This window comes from Fukomys damarensis, unplaced genomic scaffold (genome assembly GCF_012274545.1).
Source record: "Fukomys damarensis isolate Sample0158 unplaced genomic scaffold, DMR_v1.0_HiC HiC_scaffold_38, whole genome shotgun sequence".
Classification (NCBI taxonomy): Eukaryota; Metazoa; Chordata; class Mammalia; order Rodentia; family Bathyergidae; genus Fukomys; species Fukomys damarensis.
The window spans coordinates 2,542,875-2,561,851 of record NW_022900950.1 but is presented as its reverse complement, the minus strand read 5'-3'; the positions used below and the strand labels follow the sequence as shown (position 1 = coordinate 2,561,851).

At 34.5% G+C, this 18,977-nt stretch overlaps 1 protein-coding gene across 2 annotated transcripts in view; it reads right to left on the bottom strand.

Annotated features, from left to right (window-relative positions):
• Positions 1-358: 358 nt before the first annotated feature.
• Plk4 (polo like kinase 4) overlaps positions 359-18,977 on the bottom strand; it is a 19,103-nt gene continuing 484 nt past the window's right edge. Inside the window, exons 1-16 of one of the 2 annotated variants that reach the window (XM_033760019.1) lie at positions 18,735-18,971; positions 18,540-18,635; positions 17,656-17,751; positions 17,323-17,437; positions 13,998-14,994; positions 12,988-13,082; positions 10,145-10,512; positions 9,119-9,223; positions 8,288-8,390; positions 7,433-7,582; positions 6,493-6,626; positions 6,325-6,416; positions 6,036-6,180; positions 5,257-5,397; positions 3,130-3,236; positions 359-867 (exon numbers count right to left, since the gene is read on the bottom strand). In XM_033760019.1, coding sequence (XP_033615910.1) covers positions 765-867; positions 3,130-3,236; positions 5,257-5,397; positions 6,036-6,180; positions 6,325-6,416; positions 6,493-6,626; positions 7,433-7,582; positions 8,288-8,390; positions 9,119-9,223; positions 10,145-10,512; positions 12,988-13,082; positions 13,998-14,994; positions 17,323-17,437; positions 17,656-17,751; positions 18,540-18,635; positions 18,735-18,767 — 2,880 coding nt within the window. In that variant the 5' untranslated portion in view covers positions 18,768-18,971 and the 3' untranslated portion in view covers positions 359-764. Of the gene's footprint in view, positions 868-3,129; positions 3,237-5,256; positions 5,398-6,035; positions 6,181-6,324; positions 6,417-6,492; positions 6,627-7,432; positions 7,583-8,287; positions 8,391-9,118; positions 9,224-10,144; positions 10,513-12,987; positions 13,083-13,997; positions 14,995-17,322; positions 17,438-17,655; positions 17,752-18,539; positions 18,636-18,734; positions 18,972-18,977 lie in introns of those variants that run through there. The other variant, XM_010618854.2, reaches the window with a different exon arrangement.

Here is an 18,977-nt window from a genome sequence, read left to right as displayed (position 1 = left end):
TGAAGTTCTTCAGCATTAAAATATACAGATATTTTCAGATAAAACAAATGATTTTTTTTTTTGGTATGGGGATCAAACTTGGGTCTTGCTCTTGCAAGGCAGGCAGCAGAACCACAGCTAAAACCCTGGCCCCAGAAATGATTCTAAATATTTAAAGAGTTAAGTTTTAAAATTTAATTGGCTCTTTATAAATAGGCAACAAAATTAAAAACTTAGTTTATATTACTTTATCTTAAAGTAAATAAGTCAAAAGATAAAGTAACTTATCATTGTTTATTTTTTATAAAATACAAGAATTGTTTCTTCAGACACTGGTGCTACAAAAATAAATATAAAACAAATATACATGTTTACATGTTACTTATAAATACATATTATTTACATATAGAAAGTTCTAAAACTACAGCATATTTTATCCATGATTCTCAACATGTCTGAGTAGGAAAACAGTAAAAATACAAACACACCACACACCATTTAGATTTTTGCTTCTAAAAAAAATTGTACAATACAAACATATGGAGAATAAGTTTGCAGGTGTACATCCTCAGAGCAAAATTAGATATCTTGTTTCACTTTATGATCACCGTATTTGGTAAGCGACTCAAATTTCATTCAACTTTGTTCTCAGCATATATTCTTCATGGTATAAATTCAAATTTGCTTTAATAGGCTTTCTGAAGAAGTTATATTAAAAAAGAATCACTTTATTTGAAAGCCAATCAGTTATTTATTAAATATAGATAATCTGAAAAGAGTTTTAATCAAAGAAATGTAGAAGTTGGATTAGAAAACATTGAAAGGATAGAACGAAGACACTGTAATTTCTGTTTGATGTATTCTGGCAATTTATCATGTTCTCCATACCTAAGTGAAATAGGAAAAAGGTAAAAACATAATTACCTGGTTCTTAAAAGAGTACCAAAAGCATATTTTTCAGTAATTCTTCAATAACAGGCACCTTAAGAAAACTTTATACAATTATTTATTAAGAGTAGTAGATACCTTAATCAAGAGGACATACTCAATTTGTTTCTTTTAAAAATATAACAGTTGGGGGCCGGGGATTTAGCTCAGTGGTGCCACTGCCTGCCTTGCAAGCACAAGGACCAGAGTTCGATCCCCGGTACCATAAATAAACAAACAGACCAACCAACTGGACCGGGGATGTAGCTCAGTGGTGCCACACCTGCCTGGCAAGGTCCTAAGTTCCATTCCCAGTACCACCCCCCAAGACAATTTCTAAACATTCAAATAAAAATAAAATTTGATAAAAATATTGAACTCACTATAATCTATAAAGCAAGCTATGACTAGATTCTCCATTAAAATGAAGACCCTACTTCTAAAGAAAATACTAAGGTAAAATACATTAGCAATGCATTTTGGGGGGGTACTCGGGATCGAACTTGGGTCCTTGTTCTTGTGAGGCAGGCGGCAGCACCACTGAGCTAAATCCCTGGCCCAGCAATGCATTATTAAATGCTAAAAATTTCCAGATGATCACAGTAAATAAAAATCTCAAATTTTCCCTGTGAACATGGGTTACTCACTTTCTATCTGCATCTTTCCACTTCCTAGAGCATTTGAAAATGCTTTTAACAAAGCCTCTTACTGTAAATATAGTTCTTTAAATGATGGTGCTACATATATGCATATTTAACGAAAAAGCAATGAATAGAGATGGCCACAAATTATATTTGCCCCAAGTATTTCCACTACAATAGGCGAACTTCATATGAAGTAGCATCTTGGATCGGCACTGTCAGTACCTTCCTCTTACACCTGATCTTAGCCAAAAGGCTAAGAAGCAAGTACTTCCTTCTTTTAGTAAGTTATGGTTTAAATGAGGTTCTTGCTATGGCCAGATTCCTAATTTTTAGTGTGATAGCTGGAACACATTCATACAGCACGAATATTGTTCTCCCTTGGTGTCTTCTGGATACAAAACTCCCAGGATGCTCAAGACCTTTATATAAAATGGCATAGTGTTTGCTCATTCCCCTGTACTTTAAAGTCATCACTAGCCAGTAACCCTAGCTACTTGGGAGGCTAAGGCAGGAGGACTGCAGTTCAAGCCCAGCTTGGGCAACTTAGTAAGGCCTTGTCTCAAAAATTAAAAATTGCTGGGATACAGCCCAGTGTTAAGCACTCTTCGGTTCAATCCCCAGTACCAAAATAAACTAAAGATTATTTGTAGCGTCAAAAACAACGTAAGTGGGCTGGGGATTTAGCTCAGTGGTTCCGCTGCCTGCCTAGCAAGCGCAAGGTCCCGAGTTTGATCCCCGCACCTACAAAAAAAAAAAAAAAAAAAAAAAAAAAAAACCTAAAAAACTAAAGCACTGTAAAGTCCTAAACAGCTAAACTATATTGTTTAAGGAATAACAAAAACCTGCATGTGTTCAGTAAATATGTAATTTTTTTCAAGTATTCCAATCTCTATTAGTTAACTGCTGGGATGAAGCACCCTCTGTATAGAAGGCTAACTATTCACATTCAAAAAAGTCTTTCAAACATTGATCACTTTACCTTAAGTGGTATAGCCTTTCATTTGGAAAAATAATCGTCTCCTAAAGATTTTTGTTTGTTTCTGTGTTCTTTTAAGTAAACAGGTACACTAAGGGCCAAAGTAAGCTATGGCTGAAAAGGCTATATGGAATCTAACCACATAATTTGAGTGGATTATGCCTGGATTATTCATACCAATTTCCCTGAATTAATGCAAATAATCATAAATCATGCATTAAAAAGACTATGAACTGCTAAGAATAATGAAAAGTTTAAAGAACGTGACTATCAAAAGAGAATAACTTTGGGCCAGGGATTTAGCTCAGTGGTTCCGCTGCCTGCTTCGCCAAGTGCAAGGGTCCTGAGTTCGATTCCAGATACCAAAAAAAAAAAAAAAAAAGAAAGAAAAAAAAAAGAAAGAAAAGAAATAGCAAAAGACAGTAATTTTATTAAATCATTTACTTCAAAATACAGAGAAAGTTGGGCCAGGGATTTAACTCAGTGGTTAAATGTGCCTCACAAGCACAAGGACCTGAGTTCAATCCCTGGTACCAAAAAAAAAAAAAGAAGCCAAGAAAGCAAAATTATAGCAAAGGGCTGACTCATATTTTAAGAACTTACCTAGTTGTCTGACCATTTGGTGATGTGTAACTGATAGAAGATACTCCAGCCTGGACCACCAGCTGTGACCCATCATTAAATTGAACCCACACAGCTCCACTAGTTAGCTAGAAAAGTAATAAGGATCAGGATGATTATACAGTAGAGGATCTGGGGTTCTTAAAAAGTATTTAACAGTTTTTCTAATAGTTACAAAAAATTCTGAATGAATCCTGTTTCCCATAATTTACGTTTGGATATCTGATAGGGTTTTTTGTTTTGTTTTGTTTTGTTTTTTCCGCTCTGACCATAGAATTTCATACCAAGAAGGGACTTAACAAAAGCAACTCTGCCCTTAGGTCTCAAGTTCTCCATTGCTAAGAATGTTACATCAAAGTCTTTGGAGCTACTTCTTTTAGTCATACTCCACACAGAGAAACATGAGAGAAAAAAAACAAAAACCATGGGCATTGGAATCACAGACACAGCTTTAACCTAGACTCTGCCCACTTATAAGTAGCATCATACCATTATGAGTCCTAATTTCACTATCTTTAAGAAATTACAGCATCAACTTCACTGTTATTCTGGAGGATAAACTAGACAGTATATGCGAAAAACAGTGCCACATGTCAAGTACTCAACATCACCTACTCCCATAAAGTACTTCGGTGCACCTCTCTTCACTAGTGAGGTAAAAGCACATGTACCATGCTCAAAAGTCTCCAAGTTTCAGGCTTGCAGATATATACATGTACATTCATATCTACAAAAAAATTCTGTAAATTTGAAGTGCATGTGCACTCAACTTTATAAAAAAATTTCCTTGCCAGATTAAAGTTACTCTAGTCATATAGATTAGTTCATAAAATTTAAAATGTGGCACACACCAGTACTCAGGGAGGCTGAGGTAGGAGGATCGCTGCAGGTCTGAGTGCAGCCTAGACTGCATAGTTCCAGGCCAGCATGAACTATATAGTGAGACCCCCATAACAAAAAAACAAAAACTATGGGCCAGGGATTTAGCTCAGTGGTTCCGCTGCCTGCCTCTCAAGTGCAAGGTACCGAGTTTGATCTACAGTACCAAAAAAACAATGACAAAAATAAAATAAAATGCCCTGGACACAATTCTCTATTCATCAGTTATCTATCATTATGACCTCTATTTGCTATTCCTTATTTAAGTTTTTTGAGACAGGGTCTCAGTATGTACCCCAGGCTGGCCTCAAACTTGCAATCCTCCTGCCTCAACCTCCTGAATTCTGGGATTACAAATAAGTACACCTGTACCCAGCTATGATCTGTACCCTAAAAACAACTGGCCACAAGTGCAAGGTCCTGAGTTCAATCCCTGGTACCCACCCCTCTATATTGAGGATATACTCCTAAGTGAAATAAATAAGTCACACATGTACAAATAAGATACCGAATAGTTTCTCTGGTGTGAAAAACTATAATGGTACATAAGATCCTAATGATATAATTGACAATGTGAAATAGGAAGAAAAGGGCTAAAGGTGTAGGGGAAGTAGGAAGGGTAGGGGAAAGGTAATAAGGGAAAAGAAAAAAAAAACATGAGAAAATGAAAAAATGGAAAGAAAGTGTTTGTAAATCGGGAGGTGAGGATGTGAAGGGCGGGCAGGGACAAGGGGAAAAAATGAGAACCAAGACCTGTCATGTAAAGATACAAGATCCCAATGAGGAATGTAACTGTACTGTATACCTAAAATGTACCAAGAAACTCAATGAGAAAATTAATTAATTAATTAAAAAAGACTATGTCTAGTTTCATCAGGGCTAGGGATGTAGTTCAGTGGTGCCATGCCTGTCTCACAAGTGCAGGGGCCTGAGTTTGATCCCAGTACCAAAAAAAAACTAAAACAGAAAAAACAAACCAAAAAACCCCAACTGTCACAAATTGGTCATCCAGGCCTTAACAGATAATCTATTATCAATATCTAGTGCTTCTTATAAATTTGAAAAGCCAATATTTTTAATGATATAATTAATACAAAAAATTATAAAACCATCCTGGTAAGGAGGAGTCATTAAAATAAACAAATAAATTTGAGAGGGTAACTATCTAATGTACATGAAAACCAAAAGAAATTCACACAGAGAAAATTCACTTTCCTAGAAACTTCTCACCTGTGTAGCCCAACCAACATTTTTCACAAAAACAGATTTTAAAAGCTGTGCTGATTTAGGAAGACAATCTTTTGGACTGTTAGAAGAGTTGTTTGTTCCTGAGGCTGTAGTTATCTGACCAAGTCCTTCAGCTGTAACTACCTATAAACAGTAAAGGACAAAAAACAAAACAACAACAACAAAAAAAAAACAGTAAAGGACAGGAAGATATATTCCTTAGTATTTCATAATTCAACCTAATAGTATAAAATTACTGGATATTAATTAGCTTTATGTAATTTTTAAAAAACCATTATTTAAAATGGTGCTGGGAATGTAACACAGAGCCTTGCACATGCTGGGCAAATGCTCTACCTCTGAGCCACACCCTAATCCCTTATAAAGAAACATTTTAAAATTAAAATATAATCACATTATTGAAAACAATGAAAATGTAGAAAAGAAAAACATATTTACATATTTGTTGTTCTCATTTTGATAGATTTTTTTCTTTTTCCCCCCTCGCTAATAGGTCAAGTACCTACCATGTGAAAGGCCCTTTGTTTTATTTAAAGACGTAAAGAAGGCCTTTGAGGTTCAAATAGCAAGAGATGAGGTTGATATGAGGTAGGTAATGGTTAAACAAACAGTAAAGCCTTCTTTTTGTGCTAAGGATCAAACCCAGGGACCTATACACACTAAGCCAGCACTCTTATCTCCCCACATTTTAATTTTATTAAGACAGGCATCTAGCAATTACCGAAAGGTTTAAACTACAGAAATGGCACACATTTACTTACAGAAGGATTAAGTACTGGTGCCTGTGAGGGACAAGCAGCACTACTCCTGACCAATTTATTCAAAGATGGTCCATCTCTCACTGAGCTGCTTGGATCCATAGGAGAATCGGGTAAAGCCTTGGGTGAATGAGTACAAGCAGGTTTTCTGCAGGAGAAAGCAATGTTCAAATATATTCCCTTAAAGCTTTCAAGATACATAAAACTAAAGAATGTTTCTAATGTAAACAACTAAACAAACAAAAAAACCCTGTATATTTTAGCCACATACTTAAGACTTTCAAACATTTACCTTCCTACGATTATGGGGAAAAAGGGTGCACTTCTACTCTTCTTTTCCTCTTCTGTAATTATAGATTCCAGTGCTAAACAAATACGATGACCCTATTTCAAAAAAAGAGTGCTGTCAATATTTCACCTATGTAATTTGTAATGAAAAAACCTACAAGTAGATATGTACCTCATTAGCATGGTCCATATATATTTTTATCTCCCCTTTCAAGCTATTAACTTCATTTTCATGTTTTAAATTATAAGATTTCCCAGTCTTCTCAATCACTTGAATAAAATCTTCTGTTTTGTGTATTTTTGCTCCTAAAACACAGGAAAACTGCTGTTTCATAATTTATTTCATTACCACACTAGTAATAATGGCTCTCAGATCAAGATGTCATTTATATTCATTTATTGACCATTAATAAAATGAGTCCCTCAAAAGTATTCAATAAATATAGGCCATCCATTTTTCTTTTTGGAATATTTAGGCTTTATGTCTGATATATTTATGACTTTTTTTCATTTATGGTATTTTTAAAAATCACTCTTATACAAAAATATAGTTGGATGAGACAACTATAATGATGAATATTATTGTGTAATAAGTGTACATATATACCCCTTAAAAGCTCTTCAATTAAAAGGTAAATTATCTCTATCATTCCAATTTTAGTATATGTGCTGCCGAAGCAAGCACAAAAAGTAAATTATCTCTACAGAATATCTAGACAATGTGTCCATTAAATATTTTTAGCCGCATTTATAATTGTATAATGACCATGTGAGTTTCTAGTTAGAAATACTGCTGATTCATGCAATTTGTATATCATCAATCTTGATGCAATTAAACTGGAGCTAATACAAAAAGGAGAGTAATAGTGGCCGGGGAAAGAAAAAATGAAAAGAGGAGCAATCAATATATGTATATATAAATTATTTACAGGAAGGTACATATAGACAAACGTTGGTTAATATGATTTAACATGTAGTACACTGTGCCAGGTAAATATAAATAAAGTTTTATTTACAAATATCTCAAGAACTCTCTATGAATTAAAAACACACACATGATACTATTTATTTATAAACAAAACGAAAAAATACCACTTCTAAATAATACTTACCATCATAAAACCAAACCTCAAAATCAGCATCAGGAGAATTCTCCATCAAAATACATTTAGCATATCTTGTAAAATAGGTGATTTTCGGAGACCTAGATCTGACAAGCTGTACAAATCTGGAAGCATATTGGTATTTTCTCCAGTATTTTTCTAAGGGGAGAAAAATTACTCAATATTTGGGAAAGTATTGACATAGAGTTTTATCTGTTTTGATTTCTAACAGGGTTAAATTTTTTTCTCATTTCTAAAAGTTAACTCAATGATGTCTTAAGTACTTATTTCCCCAATTCATAATGTCCAGAAGCTGAACCAGATCACAGCGATGATTTCAAAAGTCTAAAACTAGACACTTGATAGTTTTAACATGATTCTAGCCAGATTAGTAACTAAACAAGTGCATAAATTATATTTGTGTAACATTTAAATAATATTCTAGTTATTTTCAGATAAATGGAATGAACACCAGGCATAGTGGTACAGGCCTGTAACACCAGCTACTCAAAAGGCTGAGGCAGAATTTCAATTTCAAAGGCAGGCTGGTCAATTTAGTGAGACCCTGTCTTAAAATTTTAAAAAAATTAAAAAGGGCTGGGGATACAGTATGGCGTGTTCCTTGCCTGCGTTCAACTCCAGTAGGGCCTAAAAAAAAAAAAAAAAGTAGCAATGGCATAACACAAAATATGAATGGTAAACACTGGATTAATAAGGCACACTAAATCCCATCAGACACAAAGTATAAGAACATGACCAGCCTGACTAAAGCCAAGACATGGATAACCTAGCATATCAATAGGAACAGAATTTATGAATATATAAATTTATTAACTCAATTTACTTCCTAGTAAATTTACATACCTGGTAAATTGTCAAAACTGTACCTAGTGATGTTGTTAGTAGGCAAGGGTGGTCTATTAGTAAGAGGAAAGCCTCTTCCATCATTTGGATAATAAACAGTGATCTGCCAAAAAATTTTTTTAAGATTTCTAATTAGACACTATTAAGATGCACTATTTTACCAAAAACTATGAAAAAGGTTCAAATGTAAAAGTGTAACATAAAAATGTTAAAATACTCTCTAAAAGTAGGGGGTTTTGTTTGCTTATTAAATTCAAGCCAAGACTTTACACTGTTTTATTAGTTATTTATTTATATTTTGCAGTGTTGGGGATTAGAGAGCCTTGTGAATGACAGAAAACGGCTCTACCAGTGAGTCCCAGCCCTGTAATTATTTTTATTTTAAAAATAATTTTTATTTTATCCCATTCCCTCAAGTCCCCTCTGCTCCCTATGTACAAAAGCTGTTTCCATTTTTTTTCACTTTTTTCTTGTTACTTCCTTCCTTTCTCCCTCCTCCCCCTCCCCATTTGAATACTTTCTTCCCATTTCCCAACATCCATTATATATCTCAGTCCTTATTTCCACATTCAGTTTCTCACACCAGAGAAACAGTGTGATATTTAAACATATGTGTCCAATTTATTTCACTTAAGAGACCTATAATTATTTTTAAAGCTGCACTGATTTATTAAAATGTTCAGCATCTTACTTTGGTTTTTGAATTCTAGAGACACTTTAATATTAGGAAAGCTGATTTTAAACAAATTTGAAGATTTCAGTGTAAAATGAATCAATATGCCAAATGTTTAAATGATTTGAAGTGGCAAGATAATAAAATAAGGACCTTACCATATTCCCATCACTAGATATTTGAAGAACTTCCTTCACATATTCTTGAGATGTATGCTCCTTTAGAAGCTCCACACATACCTCCTCTGAATCAAGTATGCTCACCTAGAGAAAAAACAGAAATCACAAAAAAATGTTCTTGTTTACAACATCTCTGACACACAGGCTGCTTAAGAGAAAATACTTAACCATAGTAGAAATGAATATGAAAGTCAAAATAAAACAGCTGCTTCACTCCAGCAGTTTAGACTGAAGGTATAATGGTTCACAACTGTGCGCCAGAAGGTACAAAGCTGAGGATATATAATGAAGTGTAAAATAATAACCAGTGAGCAGAAGGTAGGGTGGAGAATAAGGAAGCCAAACAAAGGCAAGACTGGGTGAAGTGGGAAACGAAGAACAGGACCAATCACCATTTCCACTTCCCACATGATAAATTTTAAACTTTTAATGTGCATGCATCTTTTCTTTAAATAGTTTTAGTTATTAATCTTTTTTTTTTTGTACAAGGAATTGAACTCAGGGACTCATGCTTGCCAGGCAGGTGCTGCACCACTGAGCTACATTCCCAGCCCTTTTAAAGTTTTGTTTAAAAAAAAGTTGTGTTTTCTCATTTGTCATTTTGAGACTAAATTACATATAGAAATAAAAACTAAAGGGATAAAAAGTATCAATTCACTGGTTGGAATTGCAGGTAAAATAATATTTTAAGTTTATAGCCAATACTGCGAAATACTCTTCATTCAGTAATTTTTCATTTTTAAGTCAATAATTTAAAATAAAAACCTATGAGTATCAATTCACCATTCTTAAAAAGCTAGAATGAAAAAAGAGCTACTTTCCGTAATTATTTACCTCTTTTCGCTTTAAATAAGTTAATCAGGTTACATACCCCAAAGTCCAAGGACATTACAGTGAACTAAAAAATGTACTCTCAGAAACTACCAGGGATTTAGTGCACTGTCACTACATCTGCCTCGTGCAAGGTCCTGAGTAAACTTACAAAAAAAAGAAAAATACACATACCACAGCTTTTTTGGTTTTCTGTCTGATTGGTTTTAACCTGTGAGCAACCAAAGGAGATGTAATGCTTCGTAACGAATGTTTCTGATGACCAAATGTTGACTCCATACCCCTAGTCTTGCTTTGTTCACAAAGAGGATCTAAGCCAAAAATAGGTTCTTGCTGAATTATCTCGGGTTTACCACAAAGTCCCGTCACATATTTCATGGTATTCGGCTGCTTTATAGAATGTGCATTATCAGAAGCACCAGAGCCTTTTCTGACTCTTGTATCAGCCCAGGCATTTCTTGATGTGTCCCGCAAATCTGTATGGCCCTGGAAATCTCTGTTTGGGCTAACGTTGTTGTGCTCAGTAGTTTCTCTTAAATGAGCTACAATATACAAAGAAAAAGACAGTTTAGTAAATAACTAAGAAGCTACATCTAATGTGCTGAATATATATATATATTTTTTTTTTTAACCAGGGATTGAACTCAGGACCTTGCGCTTGCAAGGCAGGCAGTGGCACCACTGAGCTAAATCCCTGGCCTAATGATAGTATTTTTTAAACAAAAACAAATTCTAGTAAAACAATAGTGTACTATATTCAGGATTTGTGCTAAATGAGTCAAATATAGCCTCTATTACCAAAGGGCATGTGTAACTACATGAGAGATAGTAGTGTTAATTCCACTAGTCATATGCATATATAATTTTATTATATATGAATTTTGTAACATTGTTATATACCTTAAACATACATATTTGAAGACTAGTAGAAAAACAAGAGCTCCTAATTTTTCTAATTAAAAAGTAGTTTAAGATGTGACATAAAAGGGACATTGTAAACCAATCTCAAAGGAATACCTTTATAGTATTTTATTTTAAGAAAAGCTGCTAAGGGAAAAAACTTGTCACTGTAGCCTTAATATTATTATTTAATATTACCATGAATTGGCACTCATATTTTTAAAAAATTCTTACTAAACCTTATTTTTAAAGGACCTTGCATGATTAAATTATATAAAACTCTGTAAGGTAATTTTTCCATACTCAAAAAACTGTATTATGCTTTTTTTCTTAAAAGTTATGTAGGGATCCCCTCACTCTCACCATGATGAAAAAATACTTTGTATCAAATATTTAAAAATTACAGCAGCACTACATTATTACAAACAAAGTTATTTCTCAGACAAGTCTGTATTCTCAAAGAAATACACCTGTGACCACAACAGAGGCGCAAGATAATTGTGACACATTTATAGTTTACAAAATGAACTTGAAATATCTCCAGCAAGGAACAAAAAAGATTAATCTTCTTTTGGGCTTCTAAAAATTACCTACGTTTCTTCTGAAAAAAAGGAATAGTCTCCTGAGCTGACATAACAACTCTGCTTAAATTACAGTCACTCTTTGTGAGGTAATACAATACTTAAAAACTATCTCCTCCCTCCATATGTTTTTTCTTTTTCTATCATTATTTCCCAATCTGTTATGTTCATGAATGAGGAGTGTTTAACGATCACGCTCTTTATCTATAATGACTTGGATGACAGCTGCTAAAAAATGTTTTAAACAAAAAGGTTTTTAGTAGCTGTATATTTTAGTGTGAGATCACATTGGCAGACTGTAATTTCCATATCAGCTTCTACCCCCAAACAAGGTCTCTTCTGCTATACAGGATACATGGGAGTCAGTTATAGGAAAATAGATTTACTCTGACATCTTGTTAAGTGAAATAAATCAGGCACAACCTTAAATATTGCATGGTTTCTCTTATATGAGAAACCCAAAATATAAAAACATTAAACAAAATAAAAATAGGAAACAAGGAGATATACCTTTGCAAATGGGAAGAAGAGACCAAGTGACAGAGGAAGTCAGGAGGGAGAGAAGGGGAAAGTGATATAAATAAAATTAAGATTTATTATGTACATGTACCAACTCCACAAAATAAATGTAATTATTATATACTGCAAATATGTACTATAAAAATAAAATTTTATTTAAAAAAGGGAAACCACTGTTTGCTTATTTTATGTGCCCTGATAGGTGCTTACACTAGAGGCTGCAAGAGCAGACAGCTTAGGAAAAAGGCTTCTGTGTCAGGGCAGCTTGGGTTGGAATGCTAGCTCCTCTACATTTGTGTAGCATGCGCAGACTGAGTTCTGCATAGTTTACTCGTCTGTAAAGTACAGATTGTGACAGCGTCTTCCCCCCTTTTTTGGTGAGAATTTAATAAATCAATCATGTACATTTAGTTTTAAGGACAACAGCTGACTTACAGTAACCATTCAAAATATGCGAATGGTTTTATCACTTACACAGCTTTACTAACATTTATGGGAAATATTTTCTTAAGAAAATGAAAATAGAAAACTAGAGTGCTTGTTAAGTCATTAATAAGGTCAAAATTAGGTCATTAATTTAAAATTAAATACTCTATTGAGGCCAGGGATTTAGCGCAGTGGTTCTGCCACCTGCCTCACAAGTGCAAGGACCTGAGTTTGATCCCCAGTACCCTCCAAAAAAATCTATTAAACACGGCATGTTTGTCTGGTGTGAGAAACTGTAAGTGGAAATAAGGACTAAGATATACAATAAACACTGGGAAATGGGAAGAAAATGTTCAAATGAGAAGGGAACGAGGGAGGGGGGAAGAGGAAAGGAGACAAGGAAAAAAAGAAAGCTGAAGGAAAAATAAAAACAAAGCTTTTTACATGACGGGGGGAAATGGGGAAAAAAAGCAGCAGCAAGATATATCATGTACTGGTACAAATTCCCTATGATGAATGTTATCATTATGTATATCACAAATGTACCAATAAAAGTTTTGCAAATAAATAAATATTCCATCAAAAACTTACCATTCATTTGCAGATTCCCAAACCACTGCTGTACCATTTCGATCTGAGGTGTTTGGTCTGAAAATGGAGTTTTTCCTGGACAAAGATGATTGGAGCTAAAGGGAGAAAAAATTCCCATAAACTAATAAAAATTTATCAGGCAATTTTTTTGTTTTTGATGCTGGGGATCTAACTTAGGGCCTCACATTTGTTAAACATGTACTCCATCAAACTATATCTTCAGCCTCAAGGCAACAGTTTAAGGTAAAAATATTACAAAAAAGATAGCTGAATACTATTTTAGAATATGAGAAACAGTATTTGTATAGTTAAATCATCTCTAAATTGTTGAATTAACATTCCAAAAGACCGTGGCATGTGATAGTTTCCACATGGTCACTGCCCTTTCATGATTCAAGCAGAAAAATCATAAGTCGATCAGATTAAAAAAAAATCTTATTTACTAGAAAAATTAGTTTTCCTAATAGAAACAGTACTATTGCTTATCATTTAAGCTCAGCTTCTATTTCTCTACGTGTACAGTTATTCAATTATTACCAGGATACTTTAGGGTTCAGACTAAATATACAGTGCCTTTAACTGGAGTCCTGCTCCACATAAAAATGAAATTAAATATTATCAAGAATTAGACACATGCTATAAACACACTCATGAACACAGTTTTTGTTTTGATTTTTGAGACAGGGTCTCACTTTGTAGTTCAGGTTGGCCCCGACTCGCTATGTAGCCTAGGCTGGCCTCAAACTCTTGGTGATCCTCCTGCCTCAGCCTCCCGAGTGCTGGGATTAGGAGCATGTGCCACCATGCTCAGCTGAACATACGCTTTTAAAAATTATCTTAACCATATTTTAAAATTATTACTCTAATTTTCTTCCTATAAGAAAATTATATAAAGTGCCTCAGTAACAAAGTGTTTTAGAAAGGCACTAATTGGTGGTAAACCTCATTTAGGTGATGCTTCATATCTGTGCTAGTACAAATGAAAACACTTTTGAAAGAATTATTCTTACAGTGCTTGATTGTTATCCGGTCTTTCAAAAGATCCAGAACCACTGGATGTTTTTTCTTTAAAGAAATGGAAAATATTGTCATTATCTTCATTTTCTTCCACTCCTGAGCTTTTATTAGACTTTGAAAGCATTTCTGCTGAGTGACACCGTTCCATCCCACATGTTTTTGTTCGAGACTGACTATTAGAACTGCTTGATCTATCAGAGGAATGTGCTCTCCGTAGGTATCGAGAATGTGGCCTTTCTTCTGCATCTTGGATTACTCTACCCCTTCTACTGTTACTGCTTTCTTCTTGATTTCCCCACTGTATACAAAAACTGCTTCCATCTCCGGAAGAAAATTCACTTGAATTTTTATTCCTTGGGAATACAGTCATTTTATTTGGGAGTGGTTGACCAATTAAAAGTCTTCTTCTGTCAAATAAACTACCACCTATACTGGTATTGGAAGAAACTGTAACAGCAGTAGAAATTGTGGCATGTCCACTATCAATTGAGTCTTCTACAGTCCCTAAATCTCTTTTTGTTGAATTTCGAAACATAAAAGGATGGTCCAATATTGAAGACAGACTTAAACGATCTGCTGGATTTCTACGAAGTAACTGATGAATAAGGTCCTTGGCCTCTCTTGACAAAAATGTTGGCATTTCATAATCTGCCAATACTACTTTATTTAATGTGTTCTTGACTGTATCAGTATCAAAAGGTGGTCTCCCAATAAGTAACGTATAAAACATACAGCCTAAGGACCAAATATCTGATTCCAGTCCATGTGCACTTCGAGTTGCAATTTCTGGTGAAATGTAATTAGGAGTTCCACATAATGTATAGTGCTTTTCGTGTGGCATTTGCAGTTGAGTTGCCAGCCCAAAATCAGCAATCTTGATGTTCATATTATGAGTAAGTAAGAGATTAGAAAGTGTTAGGTCCCGGTGTAATATACCATGAGAATGAAGATACAACAGTCCTGCGATGATCTGGTGCATGAAATGTCGAGCTGTGAGGGTGCAAAAGAGAATTTACCACTGAGAAAAATCTCCAAGAGTCAATGTTTCAAATACATTATGAAATTCAGGTACATATGCCAGAACACTGATTAAAATAATAGCTCAGAACTTAGATTTACCAACCAAAATATTATTCTGGTGATATAATAAACCGATGAGCTTTTTACACAGAGTTAAGAGAAGCTAGGGCCGGGGATTTAGCTCAGCGGTTCGGTGGCCTGCCTTGCAAGTGGAAGGACCCAAGTTCAATCCCCAGCACCAAAAAAAAAAAAGAGAAGCTAAATTTTATTAGCAAGGTAAGGGTAAGGTAAGGGGAACCAGAAGTCCATAACAATAAAGTTATTTTTTTCTTTCAAATAAATTTTATTTTATCCCTTCCCCTCCTCAAGCCTCCTCCCCTATGTTCATAAGCTTTGTTTTCATTTTTTCCTATTTTCGAAAAGTAAATATTAATTGTATAGGTAATCCATATATATATATACCAATTGTTAAAAAAACCCATACCCCGCCCCCCAAAAAAGAATTTATAGGCACACAAATAAATACTCTTAAAATATAAATTTGTATAAAAATATACAGTTTAACTATCTTTATCTCCTTTTTTATTCTTTTGGTACCAGGGATTGAACTCAGGCCCTTGAGCTTGAGAAGCAGCAGAACCACTGAGCTAAATCCCCAGCCCTCCATTTTACAATATTTCTTACAAATATTTCAGTCAGACATGGTGATACATGCTGTAATCCCAGCACTGGAGAGCCTGAGGCAGGAAGATTGCCTCAAGTTCAAAGCCAGCATGAACCTCATGGCAAGACATTGTCTCAGCCCTCCCCAAACAAATATTTCTATGGCAATAACATTGATACTGATTTTATTTAATTGCTGTTAATACATATTAGGATCATTTCTAATTTTTCCAGCTTAAAAAATATAGCAATGAACATTCTTATACATGCTTGCTTTCTTATGTATATGGTTTCTCTATGATGGTCATCTCAGTCAAGATGTAGAATCACTGAGTTGAAAGTTAGAAAAATTTACTACTTTCATATCTTGTCAAGTTATTCTTAAATAGTCTACAGTTTCATGAACATCCTTGTTAATATCAAGTAGTGTCCACTTAAAATGGTAATGTCATAATTTTGGATAGCATCTTCAGATTACTATTGCATTTCAACATCTTTTCCTATGTTTATTGGATATTTATACTTGTTCTCTGTGACTTATCTGCCTATATCACTTTTCTATTTTATCTCTTCTTTTTAGGCATTACATTTTTATATAAAATTTCCAACTATATACATTTATACGTGACTATATACAAAAATGTGTACACGTATGACTATCCACAAAAAATGTACACATGACCATACATGTAGTTTTTCTTCCAGGAGGTATTATGGATTGAACTCAGGGCCTTGTACATGCTAGGCAGACACCCTACCACTGAGTTACATCCAGAAACCATTAGTCATACATCATACACATATTTCCTTCTATCCTTGTCTCTTAACTTTGTTGAGAATTAACTGATCATTTTTTTTCATTATATCTTTGCTTATTCTCTTGTTTAACATCACTAAGTCCTTTTAAATTGTAAAATAGTCTGAAAAATACAGTAATCACCACCAATATGTGTGTGGAGTTTTTTTTCCAATTTGTATTACTTCCTCAGAATACACTTCTAAAAACGGAATTTAAGTTAAAGGATATAAACATTTCTATAACTAAATGCATATAAACTGAATTATTCTCCGATACATATAAATGTACCAAAAGTTCTTCAGCACCCATCTTTCTTAGCTTATCTGCAATCTCAGCTAAGAGGGCAAGATCACTCAGTTTGACAATATATGAACCTTATTTGGTTTTGATATCAAATAACTTATATATATTCAATTGAGTTATGGGAGTAAGAAGGGTGTAGATGATTCCATAGTTTTTGATAACTGAGTGATAAGTTTTAAGGGGTCTCATTACTCATATGTTTCACAATGTCTACAGTAAATGTTTTTAGTAGTTATTAGTGCTTGATTAAGGAACTACAGTCATCAGTGGCATTTTTAAAAGTTCCTAGATTTAAAAGGTAAACAGTAAATTGCTACCATTAATTTAAAATGTGTTTTGGGATAGGATAACATATTTCTTATTTCTGTAACATCTGAATTCTTTATAAGTCATACATTATTTTGGAGGTAAAGACCTCCTTTTCTAGCCTAAATAATTGAAGTAACTTTACTAAATATTACACAGTAGCACATTATTCAAAACCACACTTTGAGAAGTAGGATTTTATCCACCAAAAAAAGGAAGAAGCTTACCTTCATTTTCTGAGAAAGGTTTCATTCTGTTCTTTAAATACCTGTTCATTTCTCCATTATGACACATTTCTAAGACCAGGTATACATAATTGTTATCTTCAAAATAGTTATAGAGCTGAAATGTGAAAGGTTGTAATGAATTACAATATACAAAAATTCTGTTTCCTTGGCTACTTGTATAAAACATGAATCTCATAGCTGGGCCAGGTGGCAACTACCTGTAATCCCAGCTACTGGGAAGGCAGAGGTGGGAAGGATCACAAGTTTGAGGTCACACTGGGCAATACAGTGAAACTTTATCTCAAAACAAACAACAAAAATCTTGAACCTTACCTCCAAGATAGATGGATGTTTCAACTGGCAATGTATTTTCACCTCATTTTGCACTCGCTGTACCATTCCAGCTTTACACATGGCTTTTTTATCTATCTAAAAATAATAGAATCTTAAATGTTGACAATAAATTTTCAAATATGAAGTTGTTAAAAGTCAACTTTGAAAACAAAGTACATCTTTATTTAAAATAGTCTAAAGTCCTTTTATGTATTCTTTGAAGCACACTGTTGTCTAACTCCTACCCCACATTTCAACTGGGTGTGCCCAAGGTATTCTAACATCCTCTTTCAATTCAAGCAACTTCTCAGTAAAACTATCTTATCCATAAGAAAAAGAAAGTCCAAATATGTACACCCAAGTTTTAAAATCAAATTTCCTTTCTCCTCTCCCAATAGCTTTAAACAGTAATTCTTAATTTTCTTATGTTTATTTGTAGTAGACTGATTTCTAACAAGAATAATATCTTGGATTGTTAAAGAATTGACACAAGGGTATTATCCCCCCCACCCGTACCAAGCAGGGATCAAACTCAGGACCTTGTGCTTTTCAGGCAGGTGCAGTGCCAATGAGCAACATTCCCAGCCCAAATGTATTATTATAAAAAAATTATTTACTTGATATCTACCCATAATTCCAAGTCTGCATAATTATAACATATACCAGGTGTACTGAACATTAATGAACACAGAAAGTTCAAGCAAGGTTAAGGCTCTCCTAAAATGTCCTTAAGCTCAGTTGCTGAACTTAGCATTAACATCTGTTATCCGTGCACTATATTCTTTACATAATTAATACTGGTAGGTAAGGAGTTTGTCACATCTTACATAGTACACCTCTCTACTTGCAAAGTACAAGAGAAACGCTGATTAACATATTCTTACCATTTTTATTGCAACTTCCAAACCAGTGTGAATGGACTCAGCTCTATAGACACCAGCAAACGATCCTTTACCAAGCAGATTTCCAACTTTAAAATCCTTAAAAATTAAAGATTCTGTGTTATGACTCACAGGAGTTGAAAAGAACAAAAGGGAAGGGATTGGGAAAAGCTAAAACGGGTCAAGAAGGTATTACACCTCAATATAGCAGGTGTCTGGGGTAGAAGACATGGTGATGCTTTGCGGGACTTCCTGAACTTCCGGCCGGTCTGGAGCTGAAGCACCCTAACAGTCTGGCTCCTCAACCTAGCGCAGCCTTAGCGCCCTCCTCCCAGCTCCAGCCAACCCCTGGGAGCCGCTGGCAGAGCCAGAGTTCCGCCGCAGCTCCCGCCGGGGTTAACCGCCATCCCCTTGGGGAAGGGGGAGGAGGCCCTGCCGGGC